General features: G+C 37.4%; 1 protein-coding gene across 5 annotated transcripts in view; it reads left to right on the top strand.

The window, feature by feature from the left end:
* The window catches only part of QTGAL (queuosine-tRNA galactosyltransferase), a 304,777-nt gene that overhangs the window by 84,761 nt on the left and 202,531 nt on the right, over window positions 1–17,485 (top strand). For all 5 annotated transcript variants that reach the window (XR_012664925.1, XM_048817365.2, XM_048817362.2 and 2 more), the window contains one exon: window positions 4,437–4,532. Coding sequence is in view for 4 of the 5 variants with exons in the window: in XM_048817365.2 (XP_048673322.2) it covers window positions 4,437–4,532 (96 nt within the window). In the remaining variant the exon portion in view is untranslated. The remainder of the gene's footprint in view (window positions 1–4,436; window positions 4,533–17,485) is intronic.

Raw genomic sequence — 17,485 nt, 5'->3', positions numbered from 1 at the left:
TGACTCCACCACCTCAACCAAGCTTCACAATCATCATTGCTATGTACAATATTAAATTGTCTGGTGAAATTTTTTTCCCTGGAACTTAACCTCTCCCTCCCCCTGTTACATTAATTCTTATGGGGAAATTGGATTCACTTAACATCATTTTGCTTAAAGTAGCATTTTTCAGGAACATAACTACAATGTTAAGCAAGGAGTTAGCAGAACATGTGGTAGAGGATGAATTTCATATTCTGGGGAGGGTCGTGGTACCACCCATCCTGGTATGTAGGTGGGATAGGTTAACAGGGTTCAGAAGCCTGCCTTGGCCTAGATTCCTCAGCCAGACTTTGCCAATCCCTAGAACCATACCTGAACCAAACTATTTTCAAATGAAAGTTCAAAATGTTCTGTTAAGTACACCTCTCTTGCCCACCAGGAATGAAGTAATTTGCTTTGGCAACTATCTTTGCTTTGTTACAATAAGAAATAGTGAGCAATTCTTGAAATCTTGTTCTGTTTGTTGGGGATAAAAAATATTCTATGCTAATATGATCCTTTTCATCCAAAAGGATCCAAAACATTTTACAAACTGTATACAGTATGTACCACTGAAATGCAACCAGCATTCGGGTGGGAGGGACAGCAGCAACCAACAATTGTACAGCACCCTGTATAGCAGCATGGAAAGAAGGGGAAATTTTGGCCAGGGACACAGAGCCGAACTTCACTTTTATGAAAAATGACATACTTACATTCAAGAGAAGAGCAGTGGAACCTCATTTTTAAAGGTTTCAATATATGATACATCCCCCACTCCTCCATCTCACACACACACAGAGTAAAGTTCATGGAACTCATTTTATCTGTCTTGGAGGAATAAAGGGCGCACACAGTCCTGCTGAGAGTTGAGCCAGTAGTTCTGTTTAGCTTAGGGGTTTACATGTTAACCTCTCACCTTTATCTGAGAGCTTGTACCTAACAGTGCTCCAGATTTAAGAAGCAGTCTTAAACAGACGGCACATTTGAGTGCTGCTGGTAATGGTCCGGGTGAGCTGGAAGCAGTCCAAAGTGGAAATAATAAAAACAAAAAACCTGGCCTGCTCCTCTCTGAGGTTTCAGGCTGGATGGGGGAGATGACCAATTTTTCTCTAATTGGAAACCAATCTTTTAGAAAACAAGTTTGGGCTCCCATACTAATCTCTCACCTCATGACAGCTGTTCATTAACTTGTATTTGTAGAGCTTAGGGTCAGGGTATTTGTGTATATAAGCTAAGCTTCCTTATCTTTCTGTTATGGAATACCTTTCAGAAAGGCAGGATTGTGTTAGCACAGCACTTTGCATTTTGTCAGCTTTCTTCTGAACTTCCACACACAGTTCTTACAATGCAAGAAAGATAGTCTATCTTGCCTTAATATATACTAGCAAAAGACTCTGTAAATCATTAGCTTTAAAATAGTTTGCTTAAAAATAACCCCCTCTATAGAAAGATAGTGTGAATGTACTTCTAATCAACTTTTGTGAAACATTTAAAAATATGGAATGTTAAATTCCAAAAAAATTGGAAGTTAGAAAACTTCCATTCAATATTAATTTTAAAAAAATTGGAATTAGCATTATTAAAATATCTAGAAATTGTAACTTTGGCCCTTAGGACTCTTTATTTGATTCTGATTTGGGGAGAGCTGACAGGAGGTTTCAAGCTTTATTGTGCTAAGTCAAAAGTAGAGTTGAACAAATAATTCAAATAGTTTATCTGAGCTTCTGGCTCCTCTTTCTGTGGGGTACATAAATCATGATTTTGTTATTTTTTAAAAAAAATTATTCATCACATTCTTCTGTGAATTTTATTAACTGTTGGTTGATCGCTAACAGCCCTCTGAAAGTTTTCTGTGATCACACAGTGTTGATTAGTTAAGATTGGCCAGATAAATCACATGGTATTATTTCTGTTCTGGCTGTGCACACAAGCAATTCCAACCCAGCCACTTGCATGTGTGAATTTAAAGACATTTACATGAATAGAAGAGTTCAAAGTATTTAATAGGGCAGCAGTCCTCAATATGTGCAGTTATATTTCCTTCTGAACATATAAAAAGAGAAGTGGTTTAAAAGTATTCCCAGCCTCAAACAAACAAAATCCTATCATCCCAACTCGATGCTCAGAATTCCTAATGCTGCAATGTTGGTATTAATTTCTGGTGCAAATCATGATCACATCCACAGTGACAAGTATGTCAAAATCTGGAAAAGGAATGGTGCAGCAGGTGTGGAATGTCAGCAATATTGTTGGATACATAATTAATTAGTGGAGTAATGAGAACATTTTTGGTGGCTCAGAGACCTACACAGATTAGTAAACTGAGAGGGCTGTCGGTCTCTCTACTTCTCCAACCCACTTGATTTTGTCAGGTTCTCCCACTGTTTTTATTTGAACAAGGATTTCTAAAGCAAACAATTAAATGATCACATAAAATTCCATGGGATACACATTAATGCATGTGCAGATAAAAACTAAAAAGTGCCTGTAAAATTCTGCCCTCTACCTGTGCACTCAAATCAAAAATTTTCTTGATTTCAAAGAGTTCTGCATACTTAACAAACTCTTCGTATGCAGTAGAGCTACATAGTGGGAATCAGATAAGAGAATCTTGTTCTAATGCTATGGGAATATTATACTTGCTTGAATGCACAGTTATAATTTATTAAAATACAGTATCTAGATTTTTTACTATATTGATGTTTTGATTTGTCTTGTTAAATTCAGAGAGAATAGTTCTTCATGTGATATAAACCACTCTATATTACAGTATATAGGCAGGGCTAATAGCACAACCTTTTATTAAGGTTGCCCAATACTCTCCATTATAAGACTCTCTTTTCAGTTGCTTATAACTTTGTAAGACTGTAACTGCTTGGGCTGAAATTTTACATACCAGATGCTTGCATCTGGCAGAGTTTTCTTTGAAAAATTTCAGCCAAAATTATTAAGACACTTACAAGAATGAGGCTAGGGAAAACTACATTGTTTTGCCCAATTTAAAAAAAATTCTGGTGACTTTTTCTTTGAAAAGCTCAAGTACCCCCATGCATTGGAGCAGGAAGCTGAAATGTAGCAGGGGGGTGACCTTTGTGGAAGAGCTATGTCTTTTGCCATCCCTGTGAAAATCCACCTCTATTTGGTCAAGGTATAAGTAGGGCCCTGCCAAATTGACAGGTCATAGGATTTTGGTCAATTTCACATTCATAGGATTTTAAAAATAGTAAATTTCATGATTTCAGCTATTTAAATCTGCAATTTCATGGTGTTGTAATTTTAGGGGTCCTGACCCATAAAGGAGTTGGGGTGGGAGTTGCAAGGTTATTGTAGGGGTGGTTGCAGTACTGCTATCCTTATCTGCGCTGCTGGTGGTGGTGGTTCTGCTGCCTTCAGAGCTGGGCAGCTGGAGAGCGATGGCTGCTGGCCAGGAGCTCAGTTCTGAAGTCAGAGCCGCCGCAAGCAGCAGCACAGAAGCAATGGTATGGTATGGTATTGCCACCCTTACTTCTGCACTGCTACTGGCGAAGCACTGCCTTCAGAGCTGGATGCCCAGCTAATAGCCACCACTCTCCAGCCGCCCAGATCTGAAGACAGCACAAAAGTAATGGTGACAATATTGCGACCCCCCGTCCCCCCCAAATAACCTTGTGACCCCCCCCCGCAGCTCTCTTTTGGACAGGACCCCCAATTTGAGAAATGCTGGTCTCCCCTGTGAAATCTGTATAGTATAGGGTAAAAGCACACACAAGTCCAGATTTCACAGGGAGAGATCAGATTTCATGGTCCGTGACACCTTTTTTCATGGCTGTGAATTTGGTAGGCCTACTTATCAGTCTTTGAAAAATCACAGTGTCCACATGCTCAGTATCTTAACAGTTATATTCCCAAAAGGTTCTGTCCATATGGTGCGGGGCTTTCCTTGCAATTGCAGTTTTGGGCTGCTGCAGGCCATGCTTGGTCTGGGCACCTGGACTGGGAACATGGAGACTGCCTGTCCTGTGCTCTCCATGATGTCCTCCCTTCCTGTTGCCCACCAAGCTCAGGCAGCCTGGAGGAAGAAGCTGTGTGAGTCGAATGCAGAGGGGACAAGAGCCGGACATGGGCGGGTGAAGAATAGATTGGGACAAATAGCCTGGGAAGGAGAGGGGGTGGAAGCTGGAACTGAGACTGAGAAAAATAGTATGTGTTAATGTAAATTAAAGACTGTATCATAATGCATACACACATGGGGGATGAATTTAGGTTGCAAGGTAACTGTAATTTTGGCATTTCCTAACTTCTGAGTGCCTGACCTTGCAACCTTAATAATGTGTAATGGAGGGATTTTTGTGTGTAATTATTTAACTTCAGATGCTTTTACTGATGCTTGAATGTCTAAGGTTTGACAGTTTGTGATTTTTATTTTGTTTTAGATTATAGGTTGCCAAGTCAGGAGAGAGCCATTGGATTCTACTGAACGATATACTCGTTGGATCAATAATCTGACACCTGGACAACTTCTTACACAGGTATTCTTGTTTCAGTTGTGATTCAATCTGTGATGCTAACGCAATAGACAGAAAGGCTTGTTTAGTTGTGTTTTCCCATTCACTAATGATACTTGGTGCTGATCAGAGTTGTCCTTTGAGAAACTAAAGGCAAAAATACTTTTAAAAACTCCAACAGATATTTGACTGAATAGAAATTATAGAAATATATTATTAAATCTTTTGTTTTAATATACCCATTAAAAGTATAATAATAGTGCCTGTAATTGGAAAAAATGCCTTTGGAGTGTATGGTTATTGCATAGTGATGACCTTACTCTTGAGAAGGTTGAAGCTATTTCACTTTTTCTTTTAGCATACATATTTAAATAAGAGAAAAAAATCCTCTATCCTAAGGAGATTTTAGTTGTAACATTACACCCTGATAATATAAATAATGTGTGTGTGTATATATATATGTATGTATATATTTAGTTAACATTTGCTGGTGATATTTTTAAAATAGTATTTTTTGAAGGCTTAAACACAGGTTGCATTATCCTTGTTTTTAAGTACGACGCATCTTGTGCAACTAAAGACAGCAGACTAGGCTTTAAAAGAGATTGTTTCATTAGGCGGGTGGCCAACACTGAACTAAAAGTGTCTTTGGCAAAAACAAGTTAAACTGTGGAAGAAATCAGTCCAGTTTGTAGAAGAATGTGTGTGCTAAGTATTATAAGACGTCTAATGGGTGGTTAGCGAAAGATTGTCCTAGCGTGCATTAAAAAGCACATATTTTGGGCTTGGTTTTTGTGGTGTTATAGCAGGAAGACATTTGTTTTTAATTTTACTAGGTTTAAGTGGCTCAAGAGATGAATACACCCTTGTTTGTTAGATTTCATAGTGTAAACTCAATTGCATTCCCCACTGCCATAACCCTAAAGACAGACATACAGCCTCTGGAGTGGTAAGCATAACACAGAGAGGAATCCATAGAGCTCCTTTAAGATCTGCAGTGGAAACCGTTGAAATGCACAATAACAGATAATCATAGGTTTGAAATATGAAACAGAGTATTTTGTTCTAAAGGACAATAATTTTATTATAAAGAACTACAAAGTAAAGTGCCAATGGGTGTCATACATCAGCGTGTCTGAAAAAAAGTTGCATGGGGATTGCTCAACTCTGTTTTGGAAAGGATGTGGTTATAGGGGTCATTCATACATGTTTGGTGGTCCTGCCCTGCAATAATAAAACGTTAGTCTCAGATTGTTAATCAAGTAAAAATGGTAAAAGAAAAACAGTTACCAATGGAATATTTGGTGTTGACGTTAGGTTTGGCAGTAGAAGAGGCTTATGAGTTGAGAAATACCGTATGCCTCTGACAGTTCAGCCGTGGGATGCATGATCACAACACACAGTTGGAAATGATGGGGAAAAAGGCCCATGGCTTAAGGACTGATCCCACACCCATTGAAATATTTCCATTGACTTCAAATGAATTTTGGATTGAGTCCTTAATGAACTGGTAAAAAAGTTAAGCCCACTGCAACCCTAAGGGCTGTATACAGTACCATCATTTTTTTCAAGGTCTGATGGTGCTGATAGATTCTATAACTAAATGATGATGATTGAAAATTGTGTCAAATTTCCTTTTATCTCAGGCCCTGATATCACACCATTGACATGACTGAAATTTTTGCCATTGATTTCAATTAGAGTAGAATTAGGGCCTTAACGTTTTCTCTCTTAATATTGTTTTTGCATGAGTTGAAAGTTGGAAAAAGAAATGGGAAAACCAAGCCAGCTCTTTTCTAATATTCACAGGATGATTCTGTTATTTATTATGGGATTTAGTTTGTTATGAATGCCTTGTCTGTCTTTTGTTTTTATTTTCTTTGAAAAAGTAAATAAACTTCAAGAAAATTATAGTTTCACTTCTGGGCCTTTAATAAGAGATTTGTTGAATCTCTGAGATGAGCAATCCTTCAGGAAATGCAGGAAAATTGGCTTTAATTTACAGTATATCGTTTCCAGCCATTTCCTGTATTGAGGGGCTCTTTTCATCTGTGTCTGCGCTCAGTGATCAGCACTTTTCAGCTGTTTCTGCTACACTACTGTATTTGATAGAGATGAACTAATTGTGCCGTATATTGGGAAATTAAACCACTGAACTGCAAAGTGGAGGCCCTCTAACATGCTGTCACTACCATGTAGTTGTCTGTATAGCATTCATGATTTTGAAGAAAAAAAAACCCCTTCCTCTTTTAAAGCAATTGCTTTATCTACTCCAGTGCTCCACAATGATCTGAGTCCAGTTGCAAATAGTTTGTAGATGTTTTTTTTAGGAGAATCTGACCTGGGTGGTTCAGATAAGTGGTTTCTCCAGCAATGCTCATGATGAGAGAGTTGCAATTTTAATAGATTCGTTTTGTGATGGGAATTCTGAAATACGTTTCTGAGCCATGCAAACTTTACCCATTAAAGAAATGAATGAAATAGCATTCTAAATACATATGTTTATGTTAAAAGTCTGATTTTTAAACTGACAAAAGCCAAAGAATTCAGGATGCAAGCTGAAATTCAAACTTCACCTCTCTCTTGTGCATGAGTGTCAGCTGTTTCCATTTTGTGTCATGTGAGTTAATCCCAGATTTCTGGGTGGAGTGCCCTCTCTTCTCAGTCTGGTGGAGGCATTCAGTACAAAAATGCTTTTTCATTTTAATTTTTATTTTCCCCTTTGTGATGTACTCCTGGTTCACTAAATATATCCCACAGTGCATCATTTTGTGACATTCCAAATACCATAAATGTAATTGAATCCCAATATACTTCATGGTATTTATAATGTCACAGAATATATGTTCTGGGCTACTTTCAGGGAACAGGAGAGTACCAAGAGAGCACAATCGATGGTGAAAAACACCTTTTGAAAGGTTAGTTAATATTTATTTTTTTGCTAATTGCCCCCACCGCCTCTTTAGTGGGGGTAATCATTACAGAAATCTGGGATTAATTTAGTTTTCATTTCTTTTTTTGTAGATCAGCATTTACTTCTGTTTAAAAGATATTTGTACACTATTTTTATTGTAATTTAAGGGTGGAGATGGTAATTAAGGGATTAAATAGTATACTCTGTATACTGTAGATATGCATTTTCAGACACATTATTACATGGATTATAAACATTTATAGAGGGTTTTTTTAATGTTTCCTTCTGACCCAATAGATGCCAAGTTTTTAGACTCTTATGGCCATATATGTAATTGAATCACACTAACAGCCACAGGACGAAACACATAAATTAATATTAAAGGACTTAGTTGTTTTAATATGCTGCTTTGGAAACTGGAAAAAATTGCAGATTAAAAAGAATCCTACAGGACCTCTAAATCAGATCCATTTATGAAATTTTGTTGCAGTCTGATCTGGAGATATATAAACTGAAAACTTTACTGAACCTTATAAGTCAAAACACTTATCTGAGTGGTTTTTAATGTTAGTTTAAATTATGCAAATAGTATTTTTAGTAAGTACTTTTTAAAATGTTGTTTTTGACTCTGAGCAATATAGTTTAACTCAGATCCGAGCCTGTTCAACAATTGCCCAGTTAGATCTTTGACAGAACAAGCTATAATGGCTCTATCTCTACATGGACCCTAACAGCTCAATATTGCTCCCTGAAACATAATGCATATGGCTGCTTATCTTAGAAAATTCTTTCTGAGTTGACTGGATTTAGAATCTTTTCAGAGATGACTGTTGGATTGTAACTTTTAACTGTATATTCATACCACACCTGTGGGTACAATTTAGTAGTTTTCTGATCTCTCTGGATCATCTGACAGAGGGGAAGGATATAGCACGTTGGGATTCCTTAACATGCAACTTTCTGTTCCATTAGAGCCAACTGCTGGATTCACCCAACAGATTGCTAAAGCTGCCAATCTGACTCAAGAAGCTTTTTGTGCATCCTGCTAGAGATCTTAGGGGGTTCTGAATTACTCTTGAATAAAAGTTATAGTGTGACATATTTGTAATTGACTTTGGTATTGGGTTGAATTAAAACATGGTGCCTTTATTTATTTAAGCCATTGCATCTGTCTTAAATATGTTCTGGAGTCCAAGTAGTGGCTTTATTAATGCTGAGGAATGATTTCAGGTATGTCTTTAGAGCAAGAATTGAAGCAAATGAGCTAAAAGCTTGAAAGAAAAGATATAGCCATTCACAATGGTGTTGCTCATCATTGCTAGTAAAGACTGAAGTGGGGCTGAGAAAGAGACTTTCTGATTGTAGATTAACAGTGGTACTGTTGTTGAAAATTAGACCCTTATGGACTTTCTCAGGAGAAGGTATACGTGAAGCAGAAAAGCCAGATTTTTTTTTTTTTTGAAACATTCAACATTTGCTTTAAGACAACTATTATGTTTGGTCAGCTAAGGTTTTGTTTGTTTTTATTTTGTTCCCCTCTGCCCTCTCCATTCTCTGATGTGTCCAAAAACTAAGTTTATAGTGAAGTCCTATGAGTTTTGGCCTGGGCAAATGCAGCTGAAGTTACAAGCTGTATGGTTAGAATGCATTGCATTAAACTGTCTGGGCCTAACTAAACATGTACAATAAAAGAAAATTATTTAGCAGCTTCATTTTTCTTCTCGCCTGCAGAGCAGCATGAAAAAAGGCGCACAGGATTGTCAGTGGTTTTATATTTACTTCAGAAACTATACGTCCAAGGGGCTCTTAGGAGTCCTAGGGAGTGCAGAGCACCTAATGAGAAGTACTTACCCACATCTGTGGACTGAAAGCATAATTGGAGCTTCTTAATGAAGCACTGTATAAAGGCATCTCTGGGTTAAATATTCTTGAACTTTTAGAAAGAGATCTGCAATAGCTCAAAATTATTTAAATTTTCACTTATTATTTCAACATTTTTGTTTGGACCTAAAGATGTTCTACAGAAAAAATATGGATATTGCAAAATCTTTTGACTTTGTATCGTTTCTTCATTTATTGTTGAAAAGAAATCAAGTCAGTTTCAGACCTGGTACAAGCATTTGCAGATCCATTAACTTCAATTAGCTATCAGTTCTTATACCAGCTTTGAATTTGATTCATAATTTAATACTTAAATGTTTATAATAGAAACATTGCAATATACTATGAAAATAACTCAAAATACTCCCTTTGGATTGGCTCCTTGTTCCAAAAGGTTCTTGGTAGCTGTGACATATTGGCGTGATGCATGATGTGAAGTTTCAAAGAATTATGAAATGAACCTGATCAACACTGAAATGCTTGGAGTCTATGGATCAGTTTATACCAGCTGAGTCTCTGCTCTGGTATCTTCAGATGTTAATCTTACACAGTATAGAACCAAATAGGTTTACATTTTGTAGGTGTTTGGTTTTTTTTTCCAAAATATCTTGGTGAATCTTTGAGAGCTGTGTTCTGGGGCAGTAGATGCTAAAAGTAAGGAGAAACAGACCAATTGTAAACTTTTCAAAAGTATCTACATCCCATTTGCCTAAATGATGTGGGTGCTTAGCCTCAGTCTCATTGAAAGACAGTGGGACTTGGGAGCTTAAGTGCCTAAGTTCTTTTAGGAAATGGAATTTAAGCTCCTAATTCACTTACGTGCTTTTGAAAATGTAACTATAAATGTTTCAAAAACCTCAACAAGCTAAACTACTCTGAACACCACCTTCTAATTGGCTTAGATCTAGGAATGCATTACACCTCAGACATTTTGTGAACTGAACTAAATAACTTACAGCTTTTGAAACGTTAAATGTTACTGAGTGTTCATTTATGGTTGTTTGATCTTTTATAGTTAGCTTGTTGATATGTTACCTTACAAATAGGGCTGTCAAGCGATTAAAAAAAATTAATCGCGATTAATTGCACTGTTAAACAATAATAGAATAACATTTATTTAAATATTTTTGGATGTTTTCTACATTTTCAAATATACTGATTTCAATTACAACACAGAATACAAAGTGTACAGTGCTCACTTTACATTTATTTTTGATTACAAGTATTTGCACTGTAAAAAAACAAAATAAATAGTATTTTACAATTCACCTAATACAAGTACTGTAATGCAATCTCTTTATCTTGAAAGTTGAACTTACAAATGTAGAATTATGTAACAAAAAAAAAAACGCATTAAAAAATAAAACAATATAAAGTAGTAGAGCCTGCAAGTCCACTCAGGCCTACTTCTTGTTCAGCCAATCGCAAAGACAAACAAGTTTGTTTACATTTACAAGAGATAATGCGGCCCTCTTCTTATTTACAATGTCACCAGAAAGTGAGAACAGGTATTTGCATGGCACTTTTGTAGCTGGCATTGCAAGGTATTTACATGCCAGACATACGAAACATTCGTATGCCCCTTCATGCTTCAGCTACCATTCCAGAGGACTTATAGGCTCTGAAGTTTTATATTGTTTTGTTTTTTAGTGCAGTTATATAACAAAAAAAATACATTTGTAAATTGTGCTTTCATGACAAGATTGCATTACAGTACTTGAATGAAGTGAATTGAAAAATACTGTTTCTTTTATCATTTTAGTGCAAATATTTGTAATAAAATAATATACACTTGATTTCAATTACAACACAGACTACAATATATATGAAAATGTAGAAAAACATTCAAAATATTTAATAAATTTCAATTGATATTCTATTATTTAACAATGCGATTAAAACTGAGATTAATCGCGATGAATTTTTTGAGTTAATCGCATGAGTTAACTGCGATTAACTGACAGGTCTACATACAAATGAACAGACTTTAGTCTTATTTTTGGGCTCTTATCCCATTGCCTCTGTAGCTTGAGGAGACTGATTTTGCCTAACAGATAAGGAATGACTTAAAAATAAGTTTGTCTTCAAATGGTAGCTGGAATAATAAAGTGATCTTAACATTTTTATCTTCAAAAGATAAACTACTGTAAATCCAAAAGTTGCCAAATAATCAGATGCTGTTTGGTTTTCAGTCAGTTCTTTTATGAGAGCCCAGTACAGATACACCCTAAACTTCCTGTAATTTTCTTTCTTCATGAGTTTGAAAGTCAAAATGCTGATTCCACAGATAACAGAAACATCCTCGCACTTAATTTTAATGAAAAATGCTAGCTTCAGCCATGAGTTCACTATTTTTAATTTTATTGAAGCTCTCTATTTTAATTTGACTAAGAGGAAAAATACTTCATTCTACCTCTTGCAACTAAGCTCAGTATAGTGCATATTCTCACATTGAATAATATGCATGAATTCTTAAAATAATTTGCTTTTAAGAAAAATTTCAGCCAAAAAATTGGTCTAGTTTCAAAGCTTTTTTTTTTTTTTTTTTCCCCAAGGCTTCTGCATTTCAGGAGCCCAGACACTTAAGAATTGTTTAGTGATGGTTTACTCCTTAGTGGAAGATAACTCATTTGCCATGTTTGTTTAGTCTACATTTCAGCTTCTGTTGGGTAAAAATCAGTGGACCAGATTTTCAAAAGAGCTCAGTACCTGGTACTTCCTGTATTTTTCATTGGAGCCACTGAGCACAGTTGAAAAACTGTTCTGGTGATTTTATCAGCTCCTGCTATGTTGCTGCACAGTGCTTTCAGCAAAGCTCACTGTTCTAAATTAAATTAGAATCACCAAACTACTTCCTGGTGAAAACAAATTTGGTATATGGAGACCTGTGTCTCAGCTTGTATCTTCATAGCTATCTAGCTTAAACTGTGGTGCCGATCACTATAATATCTGAGAGTAGGGAGCATCACTTGCCAAATTGGACAGTAGGTCAAAAAAGCAGGGACGGACACCTGAAGTTATGTTGAGTTGATTTGTAGCAAACAGTATTTTAGTTTCATACGCAAATCTTTAAAGAAGCGTCAATTTAGCATGTTTAATACCTGTCTTTGTCGTTCTCACTGTTTTAATTGCTTGGGTAGTCAGGGTTGCTTTCTTTTAAGACACAGTTACATCAGCCTGTTCCTTTCATCAGTACTAAAAGTATGTACAGTATTAATGCAGATTTTAAAAAATGTAGGTATTTTTGCATGTGGTAAAGAAAACAAGTTCTAACCCAGTCTTAAAATTTTTGGGCACAAGAGCCTGGTCCTGTGGGGTGTTTTTTCAGCAATCCTAATTTCTTTCAACATGAATGTGATTAGTACCATGCAGGGCTTGGATCAAGATTAATAGTTAAATTTCTAAGGGGTTTGCACTGGTTAAATGCAGCTGTGAATGCTGTGTTCTTTTTCCAAGGTAGTAGATATTTGTGTGTTAAAATATGTAGATAGCATGATCTTAAACATGATTAGCATACATTTAGTTCATCTAAAGTACAGCCTGTATATGCAGATCATATTTTGAGAACAAGGATGTCAGAGAAGGTGGGGCAGGCATGTGGTTAGCAGGAGGATAGCCAAGCCATAGCCCAAACGGAAATCTGAGCAGTTGCAGTGCATGGGGTGTATAACGAGGAAGGAAATGGTCTTGCATCTGGCTGCTAGTCTAATTCTTGGTCCTTTGCCACCTCGCTGGCTATGATGTGGGTGGATTTAACCTTTACATCACTTTCAATGCCTGCCGCCTACAAAGTTAAAAAAAGGAAGTGGGGAGAGAAGTGTACAACCGGCAAGTTTCATGAACTTATTTTAAAAAATGATATGTTACCAAAACGGCTAATTTTTTGACTATGCTAAATGAAGTATCACATGTTAGTCGCTGCTGCTAGCTGCAGTTGTTTTTTGTTTTATTTTGTTAAAGATCTAGTGAAATAGAAACTCTGCAAAATGCTGAGGATTTGCTTTTTAATTGACAGATTTTAAGTGTTTAAAATAATTTCCCATGCTTTATGGCTCTAGGACCTGTTCAGCTTACTGGACTGGCCATAAAGTGCACCTGTTAACATAAAGAATGAATATTTGCAAGAGCCTATGGAAGGCTTTGTACGAGTGCAAAGTATTATTTCTTCTAGTGGTGTGTACACCCCTGTTTGCCCACAGGATTTTCTTTACTCTTCATTATTCATTAACCACCTAAAGGCCTTAAAATGTGATGTTACAATATTAAAATTTATAGTAGTGGTCATTTTCAGGATGGAATGGTTGTTAGGTTTCTTAGACCAGTAAAACAAATAAACAAAACAAAACAAAACAAAAAAGGAATCGAAGTGAGCTGTAGCTCACGAAAGCTTATGCTCAAATAAATTGGTTAGTCTCTAAGGTGCCACAAGTACTCCTTTTCTTTTTGCAAATACAGACTAACACGGCTGTTACTCTGAAACCAGTGTTTGAGTACTGATTAATATTAAAATTTTTACTTCAAGTTTGTTCTCTGTGACTTGGGCCTGATCTATTCTTAAAAGCTTTCCTAGTATAACTATTTGAGTTAGGGATGTGATTTTTTTATAACATGTATGAGTAGAAAAAGTGTTTTTAGGAAATGAAATTTGAAAACAAATAGCAAATGCAATCAGTGCAGTCTCCATTGTGTTATTTATTTTGATATTAAATTCCATTCATATTTTATTGGTTCCAAAATATCAATTTTTAGTGTGTCATAAAGTTTTGCATTGAAAATGCATAAATGCGTTGTAGAAGATGTTGGAGAGATGAGGAAGTTGGAGGTTATGGTAGCCGAGCAGGGGACAGCTGGCGCTTTTGGGACACAAGAAGCTGTGGGAATGGGTTTCTCAGTTATAACAAGAAAAGGAGTACTAGTGGCACCTTAGAGATTAGCTGATTTATTTGAGCATAAGCTTTCGTGAGCTACAGCTCACTTCATCGGATGCATCGGATGCTGTAGCTCACGAAAGCTTATGCTCAAATAAATTGGTTAGTCTCTAAGGTGCCACAAGTACTCCTTTTCTTTTTGCGAATACAGACTAACACGGCTGCTACTCTGAAACCTGTCAGTTATAACAAGGCCCCTTTGCATGACTCAGCCAGCTATACCCAGCTGGCCTCTTTACATTGCCAGAGTGGTATAACTGAGACACAGGGTACATCTACACTTGGAGCTGGGATTGTGATTCACAGCTTGATGAGACATACTTGTGTTAGCTCTCATTGAGCTAGCATGCTAAAATAGATTCTAGCCGTGGCAGCACTATGGAGGGAGGAGCTAGCCATTCCCAGTGCGAGCTTCTGGTCTTGGATGGGCATGCACTCGAGGCAGCTAGTCTCTCCTGCCACTCTCGCTGCCATGGCTATGTTCTATTTATAGTGTGCTAGCTCAATGAGAGCTAGTGTTAGTGTGTCATCTCGAGCTGGGAATTGCACTCCCAGCTCAAACTGTAGCTATAGCCAATGGCCCATCAGTTTTAAAACAATGAATGCTAATATTGTGGAACACAATTTTTCTGCAACTTTACAAAGAAGGGCTATGATGCTGAGATTTGAGCACCCATATAATGGGCATTCCATATAGAAGTTCCACCCCATTCCTTTTTGTCATGTTTTGTCTCCATTTCTGAAAGCCTGGAGATATTTGTTAATTATAAACTCTTTGGGACAGTTTCTTGTCTTTTTTTGTGTACTGTGCAACACCAAATAGATTGTTGACACTTAAAATTAATGAGGTGGGTCCAAGCTGCCTTTTGTTTTGCTCCACCTGTTATTGGCATTGGTGAGTACCACTACTAGTGGACATTTAACATTTCAAGGTGTCTCCATGCAATGAGGAAATGTGGCATCAATCCTTTTATCTTTTACTTGAGTAATTAACTAAGGGACTGTTTTCATGGGATACTCTGTCTACAGTGACAGTTGAGCTGTAGTATTTGGTCAAAAATGAAGGTGCATCAGGAATGGCCCATGGGACTAGAAAATCAGTTGTTGGTCATCCAGAACTATGCACCACAAATCTAACTCAGGAATCTAGCTACTGAGTTTGCTAGATCTGCAGATTCAACACTGATTCCTTTTCCATGAAAGAGTTTCCAACACCCTGAATCCCAGAGACTCAAGGATGACAAAATAGAAACCTTTCTGAACCTTCAGCTGGAGGAAGGCAGAGGGTCTGGAATTTTCAAAGGGGCCGAAGGGAGTTAAGTGCCTAGCTGCCATTGAAAGCCAGTGAGAGTTGAGCACTTAATTCCCTTAGGTCCCTTTGGAAATCTCAACCACGGTTCAGAAGATATACTCAACTTGGTGTTTTGCAGAGCTCAATCTATGACTCTCTTCAAGCAGGGACTAATTTTCTTTGCAGAAATGTGGCCTGGCTTTGTTCATCAGCTTGGATACTAAGCAACAACAATCCAGTTGCAAGGGAGATTCAGAAGATGTGATAAATGTTTACTGAGCAGAGGTGTTGCATGCTTGGTGAAATGATTAGAGGATTCATGTTTATGTCAGAATTAGAAATATTGAAAGGTGAAGCACTGAAATCTAGGTCCTAGTTCCCTATCTCAGTTCCCAACCTGTACTCTGGCTCAGAATAGGATATTTATGTTATTTCCCAAAGGAATTGCTTTGTTTTTTTTAAACACCAGTTAGGTGCAACTCTGAGTTAATGACTGGAAAATTTGCATCACATCCACTGCTACTTTTTCACACCTTCACTCACCAGATGAACAGTGAGAAACGTCTTGGTTAAACCTACTTGCTCACAGCTTAATTGAAATTTACTTTAAAAAGTAAAACATGCCAAACCACAAAACTGAACTCTTTCATCTGCAGGAGACGCTTCTGCCTAACCATCTGTATGATTATTATGCTTTTTTTTTTTTTTTTTTTTTTTGCATTTTATTTATTTATTTTTCAACAGTTTGGCCTCAGGTTTTGTACTGTGTGTTCTCCTTTGTGGTGTTGGATCATTGTCAGTGTATTCCACAGTGGTCTTTTATGCCATTTGTTAGGATTAATACAACAGTTATCAGATTTCACTCCCCCCTTTCCTTTTAGGTTTCACCTCTGTTCCCTCACAGGATTGTGTGTCTGTGATGGGATCCCCAGCATGCAACTTGGACTGTGGGATTTCTGAGCCTTCCAAACCCATCAGCCTGAGTTGTCTTTCACACTGTGATGCTACTGTCAAGTTACAGACCTCTGACAGGCACTGTACTTACTCAGCCATTCACAGGCAAGGATACATGCAACTGAGTTACATGAATGATCTCCTAGCCACTCATGAACCATCCCATAGAGGGGCTCCAGCCAGTTCCCCCCAGCTCCAGCCCTACACCTCAGAACTGTGCCATCTTACGCTGCTCAACGCTTCCTTGGACAGTGTAAGTTCATTAATTAGTTTGCCATTCCTTCAGAGTGGAATGGACATACACTAGCCTTTGTAATCTGAGCTGAGATTTCCCAAGCAGTTCAACCAAAACCACACTGTTTTAGGTAAAATATAAAACAGATTTATTAACCACAGACAGAGATTTTAGGTGATTATAAGTAGCAGGCATAGAGATCAAAGTTGGTTACCTAAAAAACAAAAATAAATTTGTAGTCTAAATTCTAATTTTGACTAAGCAAGATTTGAATCAAACAGTTTCTCACCCTAACAGGATAGTATAGTCAGCTTACAGTTCCTCAATACACAGACTGGATCCCTTTCCAGCCTGGGACTAATCTTCCCCAGTTCAAAGTCTTTGTCTTCCATTCATTCTTCTAGGTGTTGAGATGTGGGTGGGGGAAAGAAGCCAAGTGATGAGGTCATTCACTCTTTTTATACCTTCTTCCAGCTGCTAGAAAGATCCTTGCAGTGACGTGGGTTGGTCCACCCCCATGGCATAGGTGCCTTCTCTGAGGGCTAGTCTACCCTGGCAACGCTAAAGCGCTGCTGTGGGAGCTCTTTAACATGGCTTGCGTGGTCGCGGTAGAGTGCTGGGAGACAGCTCTCCCAGCGCTCTAAAAAACCCATCTCCACAAGGGGCATAGCTACCAGCGCTGGGATTTAATTCTTTCAGATTTAATTCTTTCCTCCTGAATATTTTGTATCCATGCAGCTCTCTGCCTCTATATCATGATGGTTGGGATTCTTG

This window comes from Caretta caretta, chromosome 14, assembly GCF_965140235.1.
Source record: "Caretta caretta isolate rCarCar2 chromosome 14, rCarCar1.hap1, whole genome shotgun sequence".
Classification (NCBI taxonomy): domain Eukaryota; kingdom Metazoa; phylum Chordata; order Testudines; family Cheloniidae; genus Caretta; species Caretta caretta.
This window is presented reverse-complemented; position numbering and strand designations above follow the sequence as displayed.